The 19,276-nt window shown below is 31.9% G+C and overlaps 1 protein-coding gene across 1 annotated transcript in view; it reads left to right on the forward strand.

Annotated features, from left to right (window-relative positions):
* Positions 1-32: 32 nt before the first annotated feature.
* Positions 33-19,276, forward strand: part of LOC140040154 (adenomatous polyposis coli protein-like) — a 60,418-nt gene continuing 41,174 nt past the window's right edge. The window contains exons 1-3 of the mRNA XM_072085864.1: positions 33-159; positions 12,360-12,474; positions 16,679-16,910. Of these exons, the coding sequence (XP_071941965.1) occupies positions 12,433-12,474; positions 16,679-16,910 (274 nt within the window). The 5' untranslated portion in view covers positions 33-159; positions 12,360-12,432. The remainder of the gene's footprint in view (positions 160-12,359; positions 12,475-16,678; positions 16,911-19,276) is intronic.

Genomic DNA, 19,276 nt, shown 5'->3' on the forward strand with positions numbered 1-19,276 from the left:
AAAATAGTAGGAGGTCAAAAAACGAGGAAAGATTCGCGAGGAGTGATACAACAAATGTTTGTTGTCGAAGTTTGAGAGACTTTTTACCATTGTGGTTTTCCAATGAATGTTAGTAAAAAATAAGTATTATCTTATTGAAGATCCTATTATTAACTTACGGTAAGTGTGTTTTAATAATAATCAGCCATTGCCATGATATGTAGGCCCATGTATTTAGCTGGTTCATCGTGTTGACCTTACCCGAATGCTAGTGGAATGGAGAGCTTTTCTAGGCTGCATGCTGTGTGTGTGTCCCGTGTAGACAAGGCCTACGTGTGTAAGGAATAGGCCTAGCCTAGATAGGCTAAAGTAGTAAGCCTATGTTTAAATAAAGTAAAAGCGTACTAAGCCTAGTATTTTGCCTGATCAGTTAAGTTATTACTATTTACATTTTATATGGTTAATGTCAAGGCACTAGGCATTCCTAGGCCTGTTTCGCACCTAAAACTGGCCATAAAAGACTTCACGGTCACTTTATGTTTTTACTTTTACATACTTTTTTTAGTATAAAGTGGCTACGTGTACGCCTATTTGTAAATGCAATCCCTGTGCTATATCTACACCTATTGAGATGATCATGATGATCCTCCGACCCTCCGACCCTCATAACATAAAAAAAAAAACATCCCTCTAGGAAAATGGTGAAAAAAGATGATGGTCAATAAAGAAGATGGTGAGTAAATTAAAAAAGGGGATAGCAATGAGTTTCGAACCCTAGCCTAACGCTACAACATGACGTTGCTAGACCCAGGCACTACCTATTGAGCCATTCGATCGGCTTGCAATGCACCGATATCATAACACATTAGTCTTTTTGTAGATATAGTCTGTTGATTTCCGAACCCAATCAGTCAACGTCGAATACAGTCAGGTGTGTTATAAATACAAATAATGAATGCTTATATTTGAATAGAGAAAATGAGGCTGATTCTATATCGACTTCGCTCTGTCTTATTGAAAATACCTTTTGAGTATTAAGGCTTTATTATTCCCATTCAACAAATACAATACAGTAACATTGTCATATACTTCCGACTCTGTTCAAAAGTAAACTTTATTATTCATCTTAAATCAAATATATCACATCACTATCAGAATAGCATGACATTAAAAAGTCATACAGAGCGTCACACAAAATTCTAACTTATTTCTTATTTCTGTTTGCAAAGAATCACGTTTTAGTAAAAGAGAGTTACACTACAGATCTAATTTTATTTGCATGGTTAAAGGTTTTAATTTGATAAAAACAATATAATTACTATCTTGTAATATGCAAGAATTCCTTTAGAACATTAATCTCTTTCAGACAGCAATTAGCAGTAATTAATTTATTGACCAAATATTGTAAGAATAATATTTAGACTGTACAGCATTATCTTGAATTGTCCTCTTGACTTGTTTTGAATGCAAGCAGGCTAACAAATTCATTAACAAGAATATTTGTGTTGATTTAAGGTAATGACTGAAACATCTGTCACTGGCCATGATGACATTAAATTCTCATCATGAAAGAAATGCCATAAGCTAGACATAATGAAATTATTCTTGTGTACCAACCATACATATTCCGTGAAATAAAACCAACCAACTGATTATTATACTGTACCTTTGACTACAGTATCTCACCAATGTTTTATTTGTTTTTTCATCAATTATTTCATATTCACCTTTGGTTTTTGTTATAATTATGTCATTTTTTTGTGATTTAATTTAAGTGTGATACAGTAACTATTGTACAGAATAGTACTACACACTGCAAACTACTGTAATTGTCTTTTTAAAGGAGAATTGAACAGGGACAAAAGATATGACAATCAAATGATCTGTAGTTCAGTGCATTTCCTTTTCATGCTTCAGTTCACCTATACTTGACCTAACTAGGTCTGAATAATAATATGTCAACTTCTTTATTGTAAGATTATTACCCTTCTTTCAATAACCACACCTTTCCTTTTGTTTTTTTAAAGTTAGATCAGAAAAAGAAAATCTAACTATTAAAAGTCACTTTCTTGATCTGAACCAATCAGTTAGCAGCTTCCTGTATTTTTATTAGAATACTTAAACAGGAAAAAATGTGTGAAATACAACATACAGTACTCCCCTTTAACAATGCGAATAATAGGCATACAATATTATTCCTAGTACTACTTACCACTGTACTACCATTGAGGTACTGTACAGACTAGAGTTACCATAAGCATGGTAGCATGGGACCCTTAGGTGAGAAGAATGTTGTTGAAAAAGTGTAACATCTGAAGTCCACAGCGCTCTGATCTTCATAAAATAGTGCTTTATAAATGTTCCATGATATTTATAGTAAGTTGTTCAGTTTTGCTGCAATTTGCAATTACTGTACTGTATGAATCTATTTTAGTCGTGAGGTAATTTCCCGCATGATCGTAATCAAAACGGTACTGGGTTTGGTCTACTAGCGTTCCTGCTCCCAACTCGTCATCCATTCATAGAAGCTTTGATGTACTAAGCCTACCTGGTGGTGACTATAGAATGGTACCAAGATAACGACTAAACTTCGGCTTTAGTTGATAGAAGATTGAAATGTTTTGTTAGAGATAGATTAATACGATTTGATTTTGAGTTTGATTATAGTGTAACGTTCTTATGTCTATTAGATTAGTTTGATATGTGATGAATTAATTTATTTATTATACAGTTTATATATACAGTAGGTATACGTTAATATATTGTTTTAATTATAAATATCAATAGAAAACATTGATATGTGCTAGTTATAATTAATTTCATAAAATAACAAAAATATAGATATAAAGAAGAAAAGTATGGAGCGGCTATTCCTGAATATACAATAATAAGTATCGTAAGTTTAATTTATAAATTTTAGGCGATCTTGTCAAAAGTCAAGCGCCTATAGCCTGCCATGTTTCGATATTCAATATTGAACTTGACCTTAATATTAGGTCAATAATGTTACAACATACATGCCCCGTACTGTAAATGTACTATAGTATACAACTGTTGTGTTTTTTCGTTGGGCCAACTAATGTGTACAGTAGTTCTGTAAATTATGGTTTTTTTCCATAGCTATCCATTGTTGTATTAATTAACACTCTCCATCCTCCATCCCATATTTATAAACATTATGCGGTATAATCATTACCGTACTGTATAGTGTGATGACAATGATTTAGAAGAAAATATGTGCCTTATCCATCATAACAATAATAATGGTATGATCAACTATTCATCCTTTCTGATTATTATCCATTTTGTTTGTTGTATGCATTAGAGGATGTGAAATTGTCTTGATTAAACGCTTCAACGATTTTACTTGCGTGCGGACCTTCCACGAATCGATGTTGCATTAGTCACCAAGATTATCATCATTATTCTCTTCAGAACTGGCTGACAGCTTTTAAATTTCTTTTAATCACGGATTTGGTCCAACGATCGGTCTGTTATTTCTTCGTTAATTCGCAATTTGCATATTAGGGAACTAAATCTACATAATCATCCATATTTGTTCTGTATTCCAATTTGTTTTATGCGTCTTATTATCTGTGATTTTATTCCAGATTTGATTTTGATTGTATCACTCTAATAAAAAGATAACGCATTGTAAGTGTATTATTTACTTATTTAAAACTTTTTTAGAAATTCTTTTTTGCTTGACGATGTTGTTTATTGTATCGATAAGCATACAAGTGTTAAATACCAATGTGAATTTAAATTTGCATAAAATGAGTTTATTAAGAAATATTATTGAAGGTAATTCAAATTCTTGAAAAATTAAATAAAATGTGATGATAATATAAGACAAGATCATATCAGCCATGCTTGGAAAGAGATTCATAATTGAAATGGATTTTAATATGTTGATGTTTGATATCTGATATTTGGTATTGATTTTCATATCACAATGATACAGCATTATAATTTATGTAAGTTGCTTGCTTCAATTTCATTGAAATTATCATGATGATCTTGTATTTAAATACTGTATACAAATATTTCTACATACAATACATGTTGGTATATTGATTTAAAGTTGGAACTTTAGACCATTTAACTCCACTACAGTATGTGGATATGACAACATGACATAGGTGCCCGATTCACTTACTGTACATCTCCACATACTTTATGGCATCTCTACATACTGTACTGAATGGCGTCTCTAGTATCAATCACACTGTACTGTACAAGTAAGTACTGTATCACATGTGGCACCTGTTTGTACAGTACGTTATGCTTCTGACCTATGTTAAAGGTTTCACATGTGATAATGTACATACTGTATGTTACAGTGTAAATAGAAATCTGCCTAAGTGTGTATGGAGAATCGGCTAGAATCTTATGATAAAGATGGAATATTAATACTGTATTGGAAAAATTATTTGGAATTTATTAGATTAGAATAAAGTAGTGACTATACTATACATTCCATGTTTATTGATTATTACAATGTCAGGTGTACAATACGTTAATCAAGAATAAAGGTGTTGTCGCATTGCATTACACCTTACAGTTAAATAATCTATTAACACCAATTGACAGTTTAGTATAATGATGCCATTAGCTTCGTCTTTTGTGTTTGACTTCTTAACCATAGGAGGTTTCTGTTAAATATTGGTTAGCTCTATAAAACTGTTTAAACATGAAGAAACTAGCATAGTATGCTGTACTGTAGTTATTCATTTTTTAATTGACTGGATGACCTATAATACCTACTGCATGGATTTATAAGAAGGTACAGTAGCTGGTGCTGTGTGGAAAAAAGAGTAAATTACAGTACCGAACAGAATTATTGGAAAAATCCCAACGCACATGTCATTGCGTTGAGTGTACATCATATGGCTCGTACAACTGAAAATCTATCCATATCTTTAAATCATTATCAATTTATTTGCTGCTACAAATACTTAACGTAATTGAGAGTTAGTATCTTAAATCGATTTATGAATCCTACTGAAGAGCGAGGATGTATGATATAGATGATAAGTGATGTTTAAAGTGCGAAATAGGATCAGATTACAAGCCACAGTTAAAGCCGAGTATAGCTTTAAATTTGCACGTCATCACTCCTCTTCAACAAATATTAAGTTGATGATCATTTATTGTGGGAGCTTTGCTCGTCATCTTTGCATAACATTGCTACAAATTGATAATTTGGTTGAGCTTTTGTAGAGTTACTCAGTAATTGTAGATGCCCATGACATATGTGCGGATCCACAGGAAATATACAATTCAAAAGATAGGATATTGTTAAGTTCAGTTCAGCACATCAATTTACAATTTTTAGGCCCTGAATCCCTTCCCCTCTCCCTATTTCAAAATCCTGGATCCATCACTGCTCTGTTATGTGTTACAATTTTGAATTGAAGAAGCATACTGTACCAGGTCTTTATGTAAGTTGATGGCCACAGTATGCAGAAAAACACTGTCTCATTTTCATTGATACCTCGTCCAAGTTTCTATGTTTTGAGGTTATCATACAGTTATACTTTAATTATATACAGTAGATATTAAGATCATAATAATGAGGACTATGTTGATACTGATAGTTTCCAATATTCATTAAATTTGACCTTGTTATTTAAACACCAACGTTTCAATTCATAATTGATTCTGAAATCAACAACTGGAATTATGTCACATTAATTGTCAAATCAAGGTCATATTGTCACTTGGGAATCACAAATCTGTTATAATTTTTATTCTATGGTTATTATTGGTTCTTTACTGAAAATTATAATTATTTTAATGATGTTCTAATATTCTAGAAATTGTTTTAATAACTTTGTTTTATTTTTAATGATGCATTAAGCTACATAAACATAATTTGTTAATTATTGATTATTTTATTAGCTGCATATTAATTTTTAATATTGACTGCTCATTTTAAATTTTTTTTTTCCATAATTTGTTAATTACTGATTATTTTATTAGCTGCATATTAATTTTTAATATTGACTGCTCATTTTAAATTTTTTTTTTCCATAATTTGTTAATTATTGATTATTTTATTAGCTGCATATTAATTTTAATATCGACTGCTCAATTTAATTTTTTTTTCTGTAGTTAATAAATGTATTGTATGTAGACCTGTAATGTACAGTGGGTAACTATCTATACTATACAGTATCTATCTACAGTAAGTGTACTGTACAACATTACTGTACTGTACTGTACTGTAGGTTAAAACTGTATTGCATTTGTACTGTAGATAACCTGTACTGTAAGTATTAACTGTACTGTACTGTACATACTGTAGGTACAATTACTGTAGGTATATTCACTTTACTGCATGGTATTGTAGGTATCTATACTTACAGTATTGTAGGTGGTATTGTACTGTACTGACAATAATGTACTGTACTGTACATACTGTAGGTACAATTACTGTAGGTATATTCACTTTACTGCATGGTATTGTAGGTATCTATACTTACAGTATTGTAGGTGGTTATACTGTACTGTACTGACAATAATGTACTGTACTGTACATACTGTACTGTAGGTACAATTACTGTAGGTCTATTCACTTTACTGCATAGTATTGTAGGTATCTATACTTACAGTATTGTAGGTGATACTGTACTGTACTGACAATAATGTACTATATTGTACGGTAGGTACTATTGTACATTCTGTACTGTATTGTTGTGACAGAAAATTTACATCTGTGAAAGAGATGGTTTTACGTGTTTGAAAAACATACATTTTAAAATAAGGCCAAATTTTAGTTGTCTTTTCTAGTAACATACAGTTTATCAGTCTTTTCTTGACAGACTTGTCACCAAAGAAATTGCGGCAGGTGGAAAAATGAATGAAATTATTGATCATGTGATTTGATGTGCTTAATTCCGAGTCTTCGTTATTGATGTGTAATTAGCGCAGCATTAAAGCGACATCAATCGTGACTAGAAAGTTTTGATGCTTTTCTCGGCTGAATTTCATCTAACAAAACAACGCTGCGAGGAATTGTCATGGACTATAAATCTTAATCAAAGAGTTTAAGTATTCAGATATAAGTCTGTTTAAAGTATGTATCCTATACATTAATCCTGAATTGTTTAGCCTAGATACAACTCTAGAGTCAGTCGCTATTTTGAAAAATTGTTGTTTGTCTCCTGTATACAATGGCAGACTCAAAAAAGTGCACAATTCAACATAAGGGTAAAACTACTTTTAAAATGTTAAAGTAAATAGTTCAACCATCATCTATTAACACAGTTAATTTAGTCTAGACTGTTGTCATTCCATTATTATTTTCTAAAAGCAATTTGTAAACTAAACCATTTGTAGTTTCATACTACAGTGTTTTATACTTTAGAAAGACAGTGCTGTTCGAATAGGGTTTCTCAAATTAATTTGAGCATTAAAATTAAACACAAATTTAATACAACTATAAATTCTTAATGTGCACTGAACTATTTGAAAATACAGTACAACTGGAATGTTTAAATGAAATTTCTCATTGATAATAGTTACACTGTACATCAGTATGTGTTTCATAATGTTGTGGGTACAGTATGTCCGTTCTTAAATAATAAATTCCACAAAAAAAAATATAATATGCTATTAGAAATTGTTTTATAAAAGTTCAAGTCAATTTATAGTAATCATTCAGGTATAACAAAATAATGTGTTTAATATTATGTCGGTATTTTGATTATCATCACAAAGCAAAATCCAATTAAATGATAATCCGTCAGGAAAGATTAGAGATAATCAGTCGGAACCTTTGTAGCAGTATGTACCAATGGTACTTTCACAGATGAAGGATCTCTTTTTAAGTGTAGTTTTCCGTCTATTGTTAGCCAGGGTGTTATTTCATCACTAGCTTTTGTTAGATTTCTCAACGGCTATTTTGTAAAGTATGCCTAGTGTTATTTTTATTACAATAGCTTTACTGGATATAATATTTGTAATGCATTGTTTAATGGTTGGCTTTCTAAACCAGCTGTAACACATTATTGTGTTTGTTTGTTTTTAGCTTTTGTTCAAATTAATGACATTTTAAAGTGACTTTTTATTGCTTTGATTTCATCAGAGAGATGCCATAAACTCCAGATTTCATTAAAGGAAAACAACCAAAATATTCAAATTGATTTATATAGTGTCTGTTAGAATGTGGTTGACATTTACAAGTCATAAATGACGACACACATGGCATTTTTCTGAAAGATAAGGGCATCAATACTGGGTTAGATATCTCTATAACATCCGGTGATATTATACAGTAGAACTCCTATTGAGGATGAGCTGTGTAGTGTTAAAACATTGTCCTCATTTGTTTCACAGGTAGGTTTCCCCTTAATAGAGGTTTCCCTGGCCTTTAATATGGGTGTCACAAAGAAGGGGTTCTAACTGTATAGTTAGAAAAGCGGACATTTTTTCCCTAATACCAACTTTACCACAGTATTGTCCTATAAGCCCACTGGGCTTGTCTAGCATTCTATAATGAAGCAACAGAAACTTTATCTATAATCTCTTGCTTTCTAATATCAGATTTATAACTAAGTGTGGAAAAACCTATTAATAGCCACGAGTTAAGCTAGCAATGTTTTCTTGCACACGTACTGGCATTACGTCCACAACAAATTGAGGTCATTTAAAATGTAGAGTACTTGTTTAATTGGTTCAGCATTAAAAATTCCATTAGAGAAAGATGGGGCATTTCATTTTATACTTCCTTTCGGCTGTAGATAATCTTGTCTTTTAGTTTTACCATAAACATATTATTTTTCTCTACATTGAGAGCATTCTGTGTTAAGCTTTTTACTTGTTACTCTTTTCATAGTTGTTGTTTTGAGTATGTCATTTATCTACTACACCACCTAATAATATAATGTCTTTTTTCATATTAAACTTTTAATGGACTATACCATTATGTGTGATATTTTATGTATTAATGTTCTTCTTTTCGTAATGTATTCCTCTCTACGGAGGGAGAGGCTATTGTTGGTTTATCCAGGTAGTAAGCCGCACTCATAGACTACCAACACCACTGTTTGTTTGTATCTGTAGTAGTATTTAAACTGTCCTGTTTCATATGCACAAATGAAGTGGCAATGACTATAGTACTTTCGTTTCTGTTTTGAATTTGTTGACTTTTAGAAATGATTAAATCTAGGAAATTGTATTATTTTTGCTATATAAGTCATAATACATGTATCTGGTTCCAATAAATGGATTTAAATGCTAAATCCATTCTTAAATCCTGCTATATCAATGGATTACCAAAGATGACAAAGCATTCTATTCACTAGCAATTTACCTTTCTATTACTGGTGAAAGACCCTTGTCTTTATCTCAGTTTATGGTACGGTAGTTATATCATACTATTATTATTTTGTTATTCCCAATAATTTATTAGGTCTATGTAAATTATAGAAATCCAAAACATAGGTTTACCGCAGCAGTGCAGGTGTAATCACAATTCTACTGTACTGTAGATAGCAATGATACAGTATATGGGTTGTAAAGTAGATGGACAGTTTTCAGGTCAGTGAAGTTTTTAAACACCATCTTCTGCAGTCAAATTAATTGCTATTTTACTGTTTCTCCAAACATAATATAATGCAAACATCAATGTAGATAAAAAAAAAAACTTCTTTTTTTAGGAAATTGTGTTAATTTCAAAATTGTTTCCCCCAAAATAATTTTCCATTTATAAGATTAATGATAAAATTCTCTTGATTATTGCTAGACTATGAAAGAAAATTTATGAATTGTCATCTGTGAATAGTCTATACTGTAAAAAATATTGTTTAACACAGTGTACAGTCATTATCTTCCATGTTCCAGTTTTTGTATGTTGAATACAGAGAAGTTATCACACCTGTACAGTACTGCATATTCATGAAGCAGCTTGTGAAAATTTGCAGTTCTGAGCATGTACGGTTGTGAGCATGTGAGGTTGTAAGCATTTGATGTTGTGAGCATGTGTGGTTGTCTATTACTTTTGATTGATTTTGTAATTAAAACTTCAATTTCTTTTGATTTTTTTCCATATCACTAGTAATTTGTATGTCATGTGTCTTCTGATTTTATTAAGTTTCAGTTTAATTCCGTTCACACTGCAATTTCTATTCTTTCAAACTTCTTTGTATAACCATCAATCATCAACTTTTTCAACCTTTCTGTAAAAACTTCCCTTTTCAATTTTTACTGTCTGTTATTTTAACTTCATTAAAAAACTGCAGAGTTCAAGCCGTTTAAACTGTTTTTTATGGCTACACATTTCCTTGGTTAGAGGCACAAAGGATCAAGATATACATATTATTGCAGTCTAATTTTCTGCTGTCCAAAAGCGGTTCCAAAAGCATTTTATTATCGCCAATTGCTTGTTGTTTTACGAGTGTACTCGCACAGAGGCTATTGGTTGCTTGCTTGTTTTATGACATTACGGATCAAAGGGATACTATCTTTTATGACAACTACTATCATTAAACCAACAGCAGACATGGTGCTCAAGACTTTATTGAGTTTACTCTCAAGTTAATTTCATGCCAAATGTACTTCACTCCAGGGATGTGTTAGAAAATGTAAAAGACAAAAACAGTAGCATTTAGTACCGTATATTTCGGTGTATAAGTCGCACTTTTGACACGCAAATTTGACCTCTAAATTAAGGGTGCGTCTTATACACCGAACATAAATGCCTCACCACACAGATTGTACATAGGCCTAGGCTATCGTCACCTCGTTTGCTAGGCCTGAGTAGGCTAGGCCTAGCTACAGTAACTAACTAACGTAACGGCAACCTGCTTCTGCCTAGTTTTCAAGTCATTTCAGCATGATGTTATACTAAATATGATGAAAAGATTTGTTCATTATGGCGCTCCGATAAAATTTCATTTGTAAACGTTTACGTCGTACGATTGGAATAGTATTTATTTATACAGTAGTTATACGCACAATCGCCGTACCCCAAGCGCAAGCCCTTCTTTTGGTGGCCACATGGTGTACGGTATTCGACTAGTATATTCTCCAGGTGATTATAGCATGGACCTAGCGTACACACTTCTCGGATACATAGATACTAATCGAATACGATTGTCCGTGAAAACGTGCGCCCTCTCGAAATGATCGAGCGAGGCTAGCCCACACACGTGCATGTTACACACACGGTCATGCACTCGATGTTGTGGCGAAACTCATGAATAACAAGTTAGAAAGAACTTGTTGAGGCTGGGCGCGGCCGAGCCTAGGTAAGAAAAAACCTAAATAAAGGACGCCGTTGTAGATATAACAAAATATATTATTACAATAATATTGATTACAATTTAAAAAAACATTGTTTTGATGAAATATAAGGTGCGTCTTATACATCGACGATATAAAAAATACCGATATTTTACTCTCAGTTGGGGGTGCGTCTTATACACGGGTGCGACTTATACACCGAAATATACGGTACTTTTATGAACTCTCCTAACATTTTATATAAGTGTTATGAACTCCGACCCAGTCAACTTATTTAAATTTCAGGTAATTAATAATAAATTGTAGTTTACTGATTTGTTTAAATGAAGCCTCTATATTGTGAGTTATGAACTCTGACCCAGTATACTTATTTAAATTTTCAGGTAATTAATAATTAAACTGTGGTTTACCGATATATTTAATTAAAGCCTCTAATCACTATGGTAACACACTCGATAAACAAATGGCCAATTGCCTTGAATTTGAACAAATTGAACAACCAAATAAAGTCGCAGCGCTTCCCCCATATTTCTCGTAATACAAATTAATAAAACTCTGCTATACTAAGCCGATAAAGATGTTGTTTTGACCTTCTTTAAGCACAGGACTGTCAAAAATAATTAGTTAGCGGATAGTGTATTATCATTGAGTTAAATTAATGACATTTCGTGCCTTTTTTGGCATTAGCAAAAGAGCTATTTTACTGTACAACTTTACTATTCATCGCGATGAAACTGTTACACAAATCAATGACATAACATAGCGTTCTATAATAGTAGTAGCCATCCATTAAAGGTCAAACTATTTCTGTTACTGCTGTAGTTAGAATTTTGAAAATGTTTAACTTTGATTTATATTTTAATGGTATGTCCAAACGTTTTTTTTTTTCATATATAAATATTATGCGTATAGAGTATATTTAAAATAAGCAAACCAACTGTCAATTTCAACTTTCTTATTCTGAAGAAATTTCAAGCACTATACAATTCAATCAGCTATTTTTTATGTGATGACTTCTAGTTTTATTGCAACCCCTCATTTGGGAGTTTGGTACAGTAGTTTTTTTTAATTACTGTACAAGTCTATATGCCCAATTTTGACTTTTAAAACTAATTTATTTTTCTTTACAGTTTGAATGTGTCAACTGGAATATGCTTGTAAATGTTTGTTGTAAACTGGATGATTTGAATACATAGGTGACTGATGGAAAGCTCACATAATGAGCAAAGTCCTCATCTCAATCAGGTAAAAATTCAATAACAACATCACACGTTTCATTTGCTCTACTGTACATCTTCCATGTAAAGCCATAACCCAGGGCTGGAAATTCTCCCTAGAAATGTTTGTAATTTCTAGTTGAAATTTTCAAAATTACCTAATGTTTGCTGGTTGTAATTTGTGTATTGGCTAACTTACCTGGATAAACTGACAATAGACTTGGCTTTTCTTAGGAGAGCATATGATATCAAAGGCCAATTTCAGCTTATATCAAGAGAAATTAGGTATCTTATGACTTGTTATAGTTTTGTAATATATGTACACAGAGCACAACTTTTGGTTTCTGTTTTTAAAAATTAAACACATATAAATATCAATACCAAACTAAAAGATTTTACCATTTTTAATGAAATACTAAAGTGCATGAATGAAAATAAAATCACACCTTTCTGTCGTCGACTAGAAGTTTTAACCCGATAATGTCATTCAAAGCAACATACTACTTGACAGTATGGTGAAGGTCATTATTACTCCTTTTCAAGAATTGCTCCAGGTTTAATTTAACATCAATATTTTCACAAGTGTAAAGAAGACACATTTGTATGCATTGAAATACATTCTTTCACTGGTGATTATAATTGATTGTTGTTAATAAGGTCAAATGGATGAAACACATGAATTCACATTTAAACGAGTATGAAAATGTAGATTCATTTAGTATGTACTGTATCCTTTTTTTTTAAATGAATTATAATTTACTATTCTATTAGTTTTTCTGACATTGAAATTACCTCAAAATTAAAAAGCAATATATTTAAGGCCAATTTTAATACACAGATGGGCGGTAACAGTAATATAGAATCTACAGTAGGTTATTTCTTATGACCATTTAAAGTTACACACAACGCGGAGTGAATGGGTGCTTTCCGCTCAGGATAGCAATAAAGATTCTACGTGAAACAAGCTATGCGGTTTTCCGCTTACCGTTACCAATCGTCTGTCTAAATTGGCCATTAGGATGGAATGCTTGTTAATGTTAGATACAATTTAATATTTTATATAAAATAAAATAAAGAACATTATATGGGTACAGTTAAAATTATTTTAAAAAAATCAATTTTAATGAATGTAGCAATAGTTTACAGTTAGTATTTGTTGTCACATACTGTATGCCCATTTTTATTCCTGAAATTCTGAAAATCATATTCTATATTGATATACAGTACATACAACAGTATTATAAAGAGAAATTATGGCCATTGAATGGGGGCGTGGTTTGCGAATGACACCATTATCCGATGCTCAACTGAATTTCTCCTTTTCTTAATACAGTAACAATAACATTAAACAAGTTCGGAGCCTACAGTACACATACAGTATAGTGGAGAACAATTTTGTACTGTATCATACCAAATAAGAGCTGCTGTCAGCTCTCAATTACAAAATGGCTCAACTTCATCCAACGTTGTTTTGTTTAGCACTTTGGTTCAATTCAGCGAGCTTAATCTATTAGTTCCTATAAAAGCTCTCATTTACTTTGTTTACTCATGAGAACGTTCTAATCAAAGGGTTTGCTTATTGGACTATGGTTTCTATTATATAACGTTAGTGATACCTGATCAGGTACACACAGGCTAAGAGGTCGGTTTGATTTCATTAACTCTGTAGTCATGCATAATGATATGTGCCGTATTACCTACCATTATGCTGTAATTAATTAAATATACCTTGTCAGGTTGATTATAGTGTTGCTATAATGCGTAGCTGATCACATATTTGAATATGTCAAAAAGATATACTGTATGTAATTGAAAATGATAATCCTGTATACTGTAGTACTGTATGCTTTTTTAGGATAAAACTGAACCATTTTTGGCTATCTAATATTTAGACGTTAATTGTTGCATTACAATTATATATACAATGAACATTTTTTATTTGTGTACAGTACCTAATTCTTCTCCCTCAGGAGGTATTTTTGAAATAAATAAATAATTTAATAAAAAATAAAGTAAATGGATGCTTTATCATTTACAATTACAGTTACCATAAAAAGACTACTGTAGTCAAAAAATTAGGAAATCTATAAAACTTCATGATAGTTTATCATCATGAAAATAAACTGATTAGCCTAGTAGGCCTACTGTATTCTAAAGTCCATATTATTAGGTCAGAGAATGAGACATTTTTGCACTATAAATTTGTTTTAAAATTAGATTTGTTAAATTCTTTAAATTTGATTTTAATTCCATAATTCTTACCTTAGTTCTAGATTAAAAAATTATTGTTTTCAAATAGATGCTTATTCAGCAATAATTCATTTCTTTTCATCCTTTTCATCCAATTCCAACATTAACAGTAATTCTTAGCCGACAGGTAAATCATTAAAAACAGAAATCGAAAAATCAAACATTTCAAATTCTCTCATTATGATTCCATCAAAACGTGAATTTGAGAATTTCCAATTTTCCAATCTGTCCTGTCTCTGATTTGAAAGATTAGTAGAAAATTGTATAAATGTTTAAAATTGCTTTCAGAGAATATAGGTTAAATTTAACAAGTCTTTTCTCATGTGTAACAGTAGTGTGAACATTTTTATTCACAATAGGATTTTTAAAAACAGCATCCAATTTGTACTGTATGCATTTCCTTGAAGGTGGAAAGCAATTGCTATGTATTACTGTACATGGTGAATGTAGAGTTTATGCAAGCCCTTTAATATACATCATTTTATAATGCATTTTTATTATGGAAGCAAAAATATTGGAAACGTAGAATAAAATAAGAATAAATAATTGATGTTAGAATACAATGATGTTTTATTTAAAATGATATTTTATTTAAAATTATTACAACCAGCCAAACAAATAAGAACATCTCATTGAGGAAACTACTACTTTTTATTAAGAAAAGTAAATACCATAATGCATCTAAATTATGGGTAGGCCTAGTATGTTGTATTGTAGGTAGATGAGACATACTATTATCACATCACCACATCAGAAGAAGGATTGTGCCTATTAAAATATAGAGTTTTAGGGTCATGTTAAATGGCGAACACTTGTAATTGTCTAGTTTTCCAATTGTCTTGGTTTATTAAACTAGAAAATTTCAATTTGCTTAATTTGATTTTTAATTTGATTTCTTTCTTTAATTTCCCATGAGATGCATTCAGCTAATTCTGATATTAATAATAGGTTTGTAAATCACAAGAGTATGTACAGCAAAAAGATAAAAATAATTTGGGATGATTTATGACAATTTATAATTATCTTTTTGGTTTTAACTTGAATTGTTTATAATAAATTATTGATGTGTTTTAGGAAGGGAAGACAAGTACTGTATTTTTAAAATATAATGTAGAATTTGTTATACCTTTCTGCTCATAAAATATTTTAAAGATTGCATAAAATTATGAAAATAATATGATTCATAATAAATTGTCTAAAACAAAATCCATATTGGCAGAATGTAGAATATACCCCCCAAAAAACTGCCAACCCTGTTGGCCGGAACAAAAAGTATTAATAAAAAGAAAATAAAATATAGTGAGGTTGATGCTTGACCCCCTTTCTCTCCTCGATAACCTCACCCAAGTTGTGTTGAATGGGGCTCAGTACCTGTAATTTACCCGTACTGTATTAATACCGGTAAAGCATGATTTCCAATAGAGACTCGATGTAAAAATGTAGACACAGTGCAATCGTTACTATGGGAACCAAGTACACGAGAATATGTCAGTCTTCATGTGAATTTATACTGTAAAAGCAGTGATTTACCTAAAATATCAAATTTCAGAATTGCACTTACTATAACTGATGTATTCCCAATTCTAATGTAATCAATATTGTTGTCATATCATATCTATTTCATATTCAGTTTAAATATGTAGGGCTTCATTAACGAAACATAATAGTTTGCAAAATAATTCTGTATAATATATTTTTGGGTAGATTTGTACACCAGGGACTACATTAGATACACAGCTTTTTGTTTATATTACCTTTGGTATGAGTATTGTATGTTGACTGGTTGAATTATCAAACGCAGCATTAGGCAGTCGCAAAGGAATTTGTGTAAAAACACATTTTTTGCGGCATTTGAAAATGACCCAGCTCGAACACGATTATTGGTTGTGTGGTTTGGGAGGAGATAAAGTACCAACTCTTCCTTTTTTCAAATTTCAATATTTTGTCAAACTACTAACCCTAAATTATGCTTGCTTTTTCAGAGACAACAAAAACATCAGTTTCATCGATTTCAAAATGGGGGGCTTGCACACAGTATGGGGGACCAACCAGAATTGACAGCTGGAAAACGAGCCATTCCTAGGCATGTAATGGACTCGCCAACCCTCCATAGGCGAGGCCAAGCTCTGGCAGATGGATCGGGTATTAGGGAGGTTGACAAAAGTTCTGTAGCAGGAGCCAGTCGAGATCATTGCGTACGAAATGTCACTGATGGTAAGAACATACCTATTTCAAAATGGATTCATCCACCCAATTCTCGTTGTTTGAATATAAATCTTCCAGCAGTGCAACTCTTCTAATTAACTCATTTAAATCAGAATTAGAATAAAACTACTATATGAATAATTTATTTCAGCGAGATGAGTAGTCACAAATTGAAGCAACTGACATTACATTACTTTTGGTACATTTTAGACAATTTTTATATACAGTACTTTGAAAGCATAATGTCATGATCATTATAATATTACAATACGTCGTATTTAAGCATGGGAACAGTGGGAGGGGGAAATTTTAAGAGACTGTAAATTCATGAATACTATAAGTATAGTCCCAGGTAGGCCTTGGTATGAAATTTGTGGAAAATTAGGAGGTGGGATTATACTTGGATTGCATTGACAATGGAATCCAAATATAGCCTATACTTGTTGCATACTGAGTGATAGGATTTATTTCATTTGAATTGAAAAAAATCTACCAATATACAGTAAGTTAACAATCGTGCCACAATTTCAATAAAACTTGATAGAATTTTATTATGTAGCATCTGTATTGTTAATTGAATATTCAGATGTTCTGAGTTCTGAGTTTGAGAAAAATTAGAATGTATAATGTAATATTGCTATCTGTATGTGAATGTTGCAGATTACCTTGACAAATAGTAAGTCACATTTCCTTAGAGATTGTTTATTGCTACCTGTGTTTAGGTAAAAGGAAACGGAGGCTTTATATCATAATAATGATGATATTAGGCGTCATATCAAAATGTTTAAAAACGATGACTATGCGTGAAACGCGTATTCTTTTGTTCTTTAAACTTGACCGTGACTTCCAATTGTGAAACAACGTGAAAAACGCCAATATGCACAGCTCAATATTAGTCCCGCCCCCACTGCATGCTTGACTAAATATTTGCATAAACGCGTTAAACGTAACAATAATAAATCGTTTTTTTCGTTACACGCGTATATTTCGTAAAAAAAAAAAAACTAAATCGTAAAAGTAAGTTGGTACGTTGTCAATCGATTGCCGCTAGGCCGTACATACGCTGAACCTATCCTTGATTTAAGGTGCGTTGCGATCTCATAATACATAACAATTATTACCTAAAAACAATGAAATCGCAGATAGCCGAATGTGTAATAACTGTAAAATGCAACTGTAATACAAATAAAATACCTATTTAAAGTTCGCTCAGTAAACAACAAAAGCCGATCACTCTTGGCAGCCCATCATTCCCGCCGCAGTGCCATTATAGTGCGATGTTGATAGGTGGAGTATTGAGTCGTTTTTATGATTGATACTCCACTGCCCACGTTTTTATACTAAAACTACTGTCAAAACTTAACCAAGAAAATGAATTTCTACTGCTACCACAGTTCAATTTCTACTGTTATAACATTTTTTTGTAATGCTTTTGTATACAGTCTTTAATAATCCTAATTAATAAATTATCTACGCGTCGATCATAGGGTGGTGCGTAGGGAATAGTAAACACCATTGTTATCGCCTTTAGAAGCATGGACATTGCAAACAACAATGTATTGTTCGCTATTTAAAATCCTATCTAAAGCTAGAAGACGTCAATTTTTGTAGCCGCCCTATGCTGTTAGGTCATGGAGTAAAGAATATTCTTTACTCCATGGTTAGGTTAACCTAATTTGGCCGGTCATCCGTCGACAAGACGACATCGGGCCCGTTGGGAAAGGGGCATTTAGCTCACAAGGAGAGGTTGGGTTAGCGAATTATATAAAAAAAAAAAGACATCTAGGCTAGGCCACCAACAAAATATATGCAAAATAGGCCTAAACATATATTTCATGTTAAGATTTAAGATAGGCTTTTTAAATAATCATTACATGCGTAAAGAAAATGCCCGACTGGAATTTGGATGGAGGGAAGAAAACATGTGAGAGGTTGTGGTAAACAGCAGAGAGTATCGTGTTTCATGCCATGTGACCAAAAAAAAACTAGGTCTGTACTTTTAATTACGGTCTTCTGTCGGCAGTCTTTTTGAGCGACCGATTGAACGTTCTGATACTATACTGGACTATATTATTTTTATTTTTCACGCCGCCATTTTTAAAATCTTTTTTTTGCCGACATACTTTTGTTTAAGGGCTGCGTAAAGCCTAACATTTTTCTTGTGCAATGGAAAACTGCGCGTGCGAATACGTGAAATGTTTGATTCACACGACTAAATTCGCTTAGTGGAAAACAGGCTTTAAGAATTTCGTTTTCAATGCGAACGTCTACGAAAACTGCATTAACGTGGCGCTTAATGTGTATAGGCTACTTCAGTTATTTTTTGTTAAGAAAAATATTTATTTTATTTTTGGATTTTGGGTGGGGAGGACTAT

Source organism: Antedon mediterranea, chromosome 2, assembly GCF_964355755.1.
Source record: "Antedon mediterranea chromosome 2, ecAntMedi1.1, whole genome shotgun sequence".
In the NCBI taxonomy this organism is placed as follows: Eukaryota; Metazoa; Echinodermata; class Crinoidea; order Comatulida; family Antedonidae; genus Antedon; species Antedon mediterranea.